This window comes from Carlito syrichta, unplaced genomic scaffold (genome assembly GCF_000164805.1).
Source record: "Carlito syrichta isolate Samal-C Ts95f unplaced genomic scaffold, Tarsius_syrichta-2.0.1 Scaffold306686, whole genome shotgun sequence".
NCBI classification, from domain to species: Eukaryota; Metazoa; Chordata; class Mammalia; order Primates; family Tarsiidae; genus Carlito; species Carlito syrichta.
In genome coordinates this window covers 416,709-424,901 of record NW_007250782.1, presented here as the reverse complement: position 1 = coordinate 424,901, position 8,193 = coordinate 416,709, and the positions used below count along the sequence as shown (strand labels likewise).

Here is an 8,193-nt window from a genome sequence, read left to right as displayed (position 1 = left end):
TCTGACAACACCAGACCAAGAGTACCCAGGAAGGAGCACCATGGTGGGGAACACAGGACCTACCTAAATGTGGACCCACGACAAGAGACCTGTGCAAATCATGGTTAAGAACACAGATGTAGCTGGGCTCGGTGGCTCAGCCTGTAATCCCGTGCCTTTGGGAGGTTGAAGTGAGTGGATTGCCTGAGCCCGTGGGTTCGAGACCCGCCTGGGTAGTGAGACCTCATCTCTATAATAAATCAAAAATTCAGCCAGGCGTGGTAGTGCATGCCTGTAATTCCGGCTACTTGGAAGGCTGAGGCGGAAGGATCGCTGGAGCCCAGCAGGTCGAGGCTGCGGTGGCTGGGAGCGGCCACTGCACTCCAGTCCGGGCGACAGAGTGAGACTCCGACTCAAAAAAAAACCAAAAACAAAAACAAAAGAACACAGATGTTACGAACAAGGAGGCTGTGAAAACAAGACAGCAAAATGAAGGATGGGGAGGGAAATGTGCCAAGGAGCTCATCTGTTCTAAGAGGGAGTTAGGGATGCGAAGTCCATCTGAAAAATGTTTAAAACACAGGGCCTCAAAACCCTACATCCAAAACCGTGCTTCCTCCAGCCCGCAGGCCGTTTTCACAGAATGAGGACCCTGTGGGGAAGGAGCTCCTTGAGGCCCTGACCTGGGGGCTTCCTTCACCTCCTCCAGGAGTGGGGGTGAGAGCTGGGGGAGGGGCTCAGGAAAGAACAGGACAGGCAGCTGCCCACCTGTGTCTGGACCCTCCCAGAGCCCGCCCTCCCACCACAGGGCCAACCCTGCCACAGCAGGCCTGGAGCCACCCCTCTCCGCAAGGCGGGATGCTCAGTGCCTGGGAGCCCTCAGGCTGGTAGGCTTCCTGGAAGAGGCGAGACTTTGGGCCAGGGAGGGCAGTGCCTAAGGGGCATCTTGGGGGGGCTCAGCAGGAGGGGGCACTGGCCCCTGCAGGGAAGGGAACCAGGGCAGGAAGTCCTCCCACCATGGCCCCCCCAGGGCAGACTGAAGGACGGGGACACCTCAGGGACCCCACCCTGTGTCCAGGCCAGTGGCTGGTTTCCCAGGCTGAGAGACCTGAGGAGGCGGAGGCCCTGGGAGAGTCGGCTGAGCTGAGAGGTGCCCCGGGCCAGGCCGCTCTGGGCAGGGCTGGCCGAGGGCTTCGGGGTGGGCCCTGGGTGGCGAGGCTGGAGCCAGGCCTCAAGGGATCCAGAACCCGGGAACGTTTAAAGCCTGTCCGTGATGGCTCTAGCATACAGTTTCTTTTATTCTTTTTCTTACTTTTTTCTGCTTACAAAAGTAACTTATACTTGATCTCTTAAAAAATTACACAACGTTGAAGTGAAAATCTGTCTACAACTGGGTCCCGAAAGCCATGTGGACAGAGGAGAGCCTGTGGCCCAGTGGGTGGACCTGGAAAGGACACGGACAACTCCTCCTGCTCCCGTGCTTGCCATGGTCAGGGGATCGCTCAGGGCGCTGCAGGGCAGGCGAACTCTTCCCCGTCCGCCGCGGGTGGTCCTCCTGCTGATCCACCAGCTTCCTCTTGCCCGTCTTCATCTGGAACAGAAGGGGGCAGGTCAGGCCGGGAGAGGGGGGAGCCAGGGACCAGGAGGGTTGGCCCCGGGTTTTCTGGGCCGACTGGGTCCTGGAGCTGCCACCCAGGCAGGGGGTGTTCGGGGGCCCAGAAGCCTCTGCTGACTCAGAGAAGTCACTGCCATGCAGGGACACGGCTCCCAAAGGCCACCGATCCAGGGTCACAAAGGCTGTCAAATAACTTCCAGAAAGCTGTGGGTTAAGTCTGGGGACAGACGGCCCAAGAGCATCTGAAAGGAGCCAGGGCCTCAGAGTCTGAACAGACCCAAGCAGTGAGCAGAGGCCTCTGATGGGCTGGAAGGGACCTTGGGATGGCCTGTCCCACAGGCCCTGAGCCAGACTCCAAGTGGCTCTGCACTCTGCAGGGACCCACCGGTGGCCTCCGGGTGGTGACTCAGGCCTCCTGAGTCCTGTGTGCCCCTGGGTTGTGAGGCCCGCACACTCCACCCCTGGGCTGGGGGAGGAGTCAGGTGGACTCCAGGAGGCCCTTGGAGAAGGAGGGGTGGGCGGGAGCACTCAGAGTCAGCTTCAGGCAAGCAGCAGCAGGGGCTCAAGGCTCTGGGGGGAAGGGGTCCCTCTGCGTCCCTGGGCACCACTCCCAGCAGGAGGATGGAGGCCGAGGGGCTCACCGGGTCCCTTGAGAGTGCCAGGCCTTTGGCCGGGGACACCTCATCCCAGGTGTCCCAGGGCCTCAGCCCAGGGGAAAGCTGTGGGCGACGGCTCTCTAGGATCTCAGGTCATCCACCCCTCAATTTTCACCAGTGAGGCGGGGTCCCCTGCCCGGCTCGGCTCACTCATGGAAATCTAAGAGCCCCCTCCCTTTCCTGTGACTGGCTGCCAGCCGAGGACTCTGGCTGACCCCAAGGGGACCCCTGTTCAAAGGTAGCAACCCGACTCCCTACAATAGCTCTTATCGTCCCCATCTTCTCAGGGCTCGGCAGATTCCACTTCCAGCTCGGAAGAAAGCCCGCTCATCTCCTTCCCACCCACTGGACACCCCCCTGTCCCCAGAATCTCCCCACCGCCATATCCCCAGAATTTCCCACCCAAAGACATATACAGGTTTCACCATCACAAGCGCCCGCCTGCTTGGGGCCTACAGAGACTCTGACCCAGAAACACATACACAGACACCCTGCTCCACACAGAAGCAAACACAGGAGAACACATGACAGACCCACACGGACATACCCAGGGGACACACAGGCAGGCCCACCCTCCTAGGCAAATACACACATAGACAGAAGCACAAATGCAGAGGTCAACACTGATATTCAGGCAGAGAAGGCACACAGAACGCACACAGAGGGCCACAGCACCCCCGCATAGCACATGCCAGGACACTCTCAGTCACCTGTGAGTCTCCCCTGGGCAGCTGCCCAGCTCAGGCAGGCCTTGCTTCCTGGTCTTTGCTGCTCCCTCCCCTCACCCCCAGTGACCCCGAAGTCCCTTGGTCAGTCCTCCCAGCCCCTGGCCCATCCCAGCACCCCGACGGCTGCAAGTGCGTCCTGCAACCACCAGGCTCCGCCCCGTGCCCAACCTCCTTACCCATGCCCCTCACCTCTGCTCCCTGGGTCGTCAGAGGACACCCACCCGCCCCTACCCGTGCTTGTCCTCCAGCCCATTTCCTTGGCTGCCCAGAGCCCGACCCCCACCCCCATGGTCACTCCTCCTGCAGAGCCCTGAGGCAGGACCCGTGGATCTGGGCACCTTCTGCGGGACAAGGTCAAGGGGCCTGTGCTCTGGCAGGAGACAGCACGGTAGGGCCTGGCCATGCTAGGCAGAGCTAGTGGAGAGAAACGGCGGGCCCTCACCCAACTCGCGGACCACTCACTCCTCCACCCAGCTGCAGCCCCCAAGTCTGGCTCAGAGGAAGCCCTGGCACCACAGCGGGCCACAGCTCAGGGTGGGGAGTGGGACAAGGGCCACAACCGCCCCACCTATCCATCTGTTCCATCACTCCAAACTAGAAGCGAGGGCTGGGCCCTCCAGCCAGCTGCAGCAACAAAAGCCACTCCTCGCCCCCACAGCCCTGGGAGAGCGAGGAGCCCTGGGAGAGCGAGTGAGCCCTGACTGCCCCAGTCCTCCCCGCCTCTTCTGCCCAAGCCCAGAGACTCCAGGGAGGGTGAGGCTTGGGCAGAAGGGCGGGGAGCACTGGGGCAGTCCTGGAGAGCTCAAGGTCATGACCTTGGTCCTTGGCTAGGAGGGGCAGCCCGTGTGCCAGGGGCCTGGTCCTGCCAGCCTCCTTGAGTCCCCAGTGCCCAGCTCGAACACAGCTGCCGCTCAGGAAATTCTGAATAAGCGACTGACTGGTGAGCGCATGAGTGAGAGTGACGGAGCTTTCCAGAGCAGATGAAAGGGAGCCAGAGGGCCCGCAGGACTAGGAGGCGCTCAGCTGGCAGCTGCGGTCAGAGCCTTGGAAGGTTGGCCGCAGTCGCGGCCTGGAGCGCCGCCTGGCGGCAGAGTCTGGCATCACCCCAGGCGCTCTGGTGATGGAGCCGGTCGGGCGGCGCCAGGCAGCGCATTTCAGAGGGAGAAGACGCAGAGTCAGGCCGCTGGGAGTCTCGGGGCTGGGAGGGGACGAGGCAGAGGGATGCCCGAGCCTGTGCCCGCGACCCCTGTGCCGCCCCCTCCCGCATGTGGTCAAAGGAAGCGGGGAAACGAGGACCCGAAGGGCGGGGAGAAGCGGGGCCACGGAGTGGGCGTGGCTGGGTGGGCGCTCGGAAAGGTGCCGGCGGTTCCGCGGAGGGGCGGCCGCGGGAGCCTCACCCGGGTCAGGCTTGCTGCGTTTCTGCTCAGGCTCCTGGGGGGCCGCCTCGATGGCCCGCTGGGCCTCGGGGTGGGTCTTGAGAAGGGCTTTGGCGAGGGTGGCGGGGCCTGGCACCCCCAGGGACATGATGCAGTGCACCCCTTTGCGTTTGGCCCCTGCCACCTTGGCGCTGTCTTTGGAGGCCGTGAGCAGGACCAGTTTGGAGAACTTCCTGGGCTTCCTGGGGGCGGCCGGGACGACGTCAGTGCCCGGCTCAGGGGACGGCTCCTGCCCGGCCTTCACGCTCTCACCCTCCTGCTCTCTGGGCTCAGGCAGGGGCATTCCGGGACTGATCACCTGTCCCTCGGTCACACTCAACCCCTGGCAGATGAACTTCTCCTCCTCCCTGGCAAGGAACCCAGGAGTCCTGGGACTCTGTCCGTCCTAAGGAAGGAAGCAAAATCGCAGTCAGTGGAGGAAGCCCTTGGCCTGGGTCTCTAGGAGTGAATCTGGGAGGGGCGTTGGGGAGACAGGGCTGCTTTGGTGCCCCTTGGGCTGAGAGTCTGGGGGTGAGGGGCTGAGAGAGCTGGGGATCCCGGGCTTTGCTTCTGCTCGGATAGTTCCTCTCCTGGCAACTTTGGGTAACCTCAGCCCCTTCCAAGCCTCACTTTCCCCATCTGTAAAGTGTGCACAAAAAATACTCTCCAAGGGGCTGTCGGGGTGACTTGTGCTAATAACTATGAATTATGATCCCTGGAGCCTCCCACTCGCTGAGAACAGACCAGGTGTGTTCACATGCTTTTCTATCGACCTCCCAGCCCCACACTGTGACACAGGCCGTCTTTATGACTCAGTTTACAGACGAGGACACTGAGGCATGCCAGGGTGACCAAAAAGGCAGCAGAGCTGGAGTGGATCCAGGGCCCATCCTCAGCTCCAGATACTGGTGTCCCTAGAGCATCAAGCATCAGAGACAAGCACTTTGATGTGAGCTCAGTGAGTTGACCCTCCCAGAATGCCCACTACCCTTCGCCTTTCGCCACAGGGAGTGTGGGCAGGCACCTGCCAGCACTTTGTCACCACAGCACTGAAGCTGGGCCCTGGGAGGTGGGACTATGACCCACAACTAGATCCAGCCCCATCCCATCTGGAGGCTCACAGGTGAACCCAGGAGCTGGTTCTCAGACTGACCTTGAGTCTTAGCTGGTGATAGCACTGCCCCAGCCGGGCAGGGACAGCGATGTGGAGGTGTCGTTGATCCTCCAGTCACTGAGGGCTCCTTGACTTCTGGCCTGGAGAAGCAGAATGGATGGGTTACTGGGTGCCAGGGCAGGGTCCGGCTGGCCTGGGTGTGGCAGCACCAGTGTAGAGTGGCACTCTCAGGGGATAACTGGGTGGTGGGTAGGTAGCAGGGGTCTTTCCCAGTCTACATTCTTAGCCCACACTCGACTGCAGCATGGGCAGCCGTCTCGCCTCCTGTACATGACCCAGACAGAACACACCCGGAGACCTACTTCCCCCTTGGGTCTGTTTTCTCAACCTGGCTTTAAGGTTCTCATTGCTTCCTTTGACCTCTCCCAACTTGTCTAGCTTGAGGGGTCCCTGTCCAGCACCCCAACATTTTCTAAGATCCAAGAGGAGCCAGGGGATACAAGGCCGAGGGGGGTTGCAGTGCCTTTTCCCTTGAGTCCTCCCTCTGCCATCCCTGACCACTCGACTAACAAAAGCAGAGACCTTCTCAGATGTGACACCCCAGTCCCCTGGCCCCACTTTCTTGAGGGGTTGGACTCTCAAAGAATTGCGACCAGCAGGGATTGCTGTCGAGTCTTCCGCCCCCGGAAGCCAATCCCTGCTCTAGAGCGGTCCTTCCAGGGACTGATCGCCTGTCCCTCAGGCCACACTCAGCCCCTGGCAGATGAACTTCTCCTCCTCCCTGGCAAGGAACCCACCCATCCCCACAGGGCGACCTGCGAGTGCCGGGGACCGGCCGTCCGGCGTGGGAAAGGTTGAGGCGGGAAGCTCCGCCCACGTGCCGCCCGCCCCCGCACGCTGATTGGCCCCGGTGCACGTACTCCTGCAGGCGGCCGCCCCTCGGGTTCCCACGCTCCGTAGCAGGGCATGAATGGACGTGGCGGCTTTCCTAAACCCGCGCCCTCCCCGGGTTCCCTAGCGTCTCCTGCCGTCTTGGTTCCGCCACCACAGACTTCAGGAATGACGCGACTTCTGGCCCACCCAGCGTGAAAAGTCCTGAGATACGGCAGACAGCCCCCCGGCGAGACTGGCAAGCCACACCAGGCTGCTCCAGGCTGGCGGCTCTGGCCCGAGTCTGGGCCTGCGGAAGGCCTCCATGGTCACGCTGATCCTGGAGCGGCGCCTCCTGACATTTTGCACCTGAGGCTCCCTCTTGCCTCCGCATAGTTCCAGCCCTGCTGCCAGGCCAACCCTGAGCTGCAAAAAATGGCCCCAAAGTGATGTCATGCCCCATACCAAATCACGTGATCAAATCCCAAAGTAACGGATAAGACGGACCTCAACTATTGACCAGTGCTCCAAAGAGTTAAGTCAAGAAAATAAAAAACCTCATAAACGTGAACCAGGAACAAATCCTAAAACACACAAATTAGGTTCTGTGATATTGTGAAATCTATACTTGGTCATGGGCCCCATCTCTTGGAATATGACTCCTAAAATCCTCGGACTCTCCAACAAAGTGACGTCTTTTTGTTTACTCATGAGTTGACTGGTGGCTGCAGTTCCCAAGTAGCTTCAGGATGGGGATTGGTTACTGGAAAGACCAAGGCAGGATTAGAAGCTTGAGGCCTTCAGCACCACCCCACGACCTACTGGGAGGTGAGAGGGGCTGAAGGTCAAGTTGATCACCAATGGTCAGTGGTTTAACCAATCACACCTATGAAATGAAGCCTCCGTAAAAACTGTAAAGTACAGGGCTTGGAGAGCTTCTGGACAGTTGAACACACACAGGTTGCAGGGGTGTGGTGCACAGGGAGGGCACATAAGCTTCTCCCATACCTCGCCCTACACTCTCTCCATCTGTATCTTTTGTAATATTCTTTATAATAAACTGGCAAACGTATTTCCCTGAGTTGTGTGAGCTGCTCTAGCAAACTGACGGAACCCAAGGAGGGGTCCTGGGGCCCCTGATTTATAGCCGGTCAGTCAGAAGCACAGGGAAAACAACCTGGAGCTTGCAAATGGCATCTGAAGTGGGGGCAGTCTTGGGGACTGAGCCCTCAGCCTGTGGGATCTGATGCTGCCTTCAGGTAGATTGTGTCCGAATAGAACTGAATCGGAGGCCACCCAGTTGGTGTCCACTGCAGAATTGATTGCTTGCTTGCTGGTGGGGAGAAACTCTCAAACGTGTGATCACAGGAGGCTTCTGAGTTGATCGTTGCTGAGTGAGAAACTAGAAAAAGTGCTTTAGCCGGGCTCAGTGGCTCAGCCTGCAATCCCGCGCCTCTGGGAGGCTGAGGTGAGTGGATTGCCTGAGCCCGTGGGTTCGAGACCCGCCTGGGCAGCGAGAGCTCATCTCTATAATAAATAAAAAAAATCAGCCGGGCATGGTAGCGCGCGCCTGAAATTCCGGCTACTTGGAAGGCTGAGTTGGAAGGATCGCCGGAGCCCAGCAGGTGAGGCCGCGGTGGCCGGGAGTGGCCACTGCACTCCAGTCTGGGAGACCGAGTGAGACTCCAACTCAAAAAATAATAATAATAAAATAAAAAAAAAATTAGAAAATGTTTTTGTAGAGTTCGGGTTCTCGCTACAGCTGGTCTAGAATTCCCAGGCTCAGGTGTGAACCACCACATCTGGCTGTGATTTC

The 8,193-nt window shown here is 59.7% G+C and overlaps 1 protein-coding gene across 2 annotated transcripts in view; it reads right to left on the bottom strand.

Moving 5' to 3' along the window:
* Nucleotides 1-1,255: 1,255 nt before the first annotated feature.
* The window catches only part of FLYWCH2 (FLYWCH family member 2), a 27,356-nt gene continuing 20,418 nt past the window's right edge, over nt 1,256-8,193 (bottom strand). For both annotated transcript variants that reach the window (XM_021715123.1, XM_008063247.1), the window contains 3 exons: nt 5,547-5,647; nt 4,376-4,799; nt 1,256-1,570 (listed from right to left, as the gene is read on the bottom strand). In XM_021715123.1, coding sequence (XP_021570798.1) covers nt 1,482-1,570; nt 4,376-4,697 — 411 coding nt within the window. In that variant the 5' untranslated portion in view covers nt 4,698-4,799; nt 5,547-5,647 and the 3' untranslated portion in view covers nt 1,256-1,481. The remainder of the gene's footprint in view (nt 1,571-4,375; nt 4,800-5,546; nt 5,648-8,193) is intronic.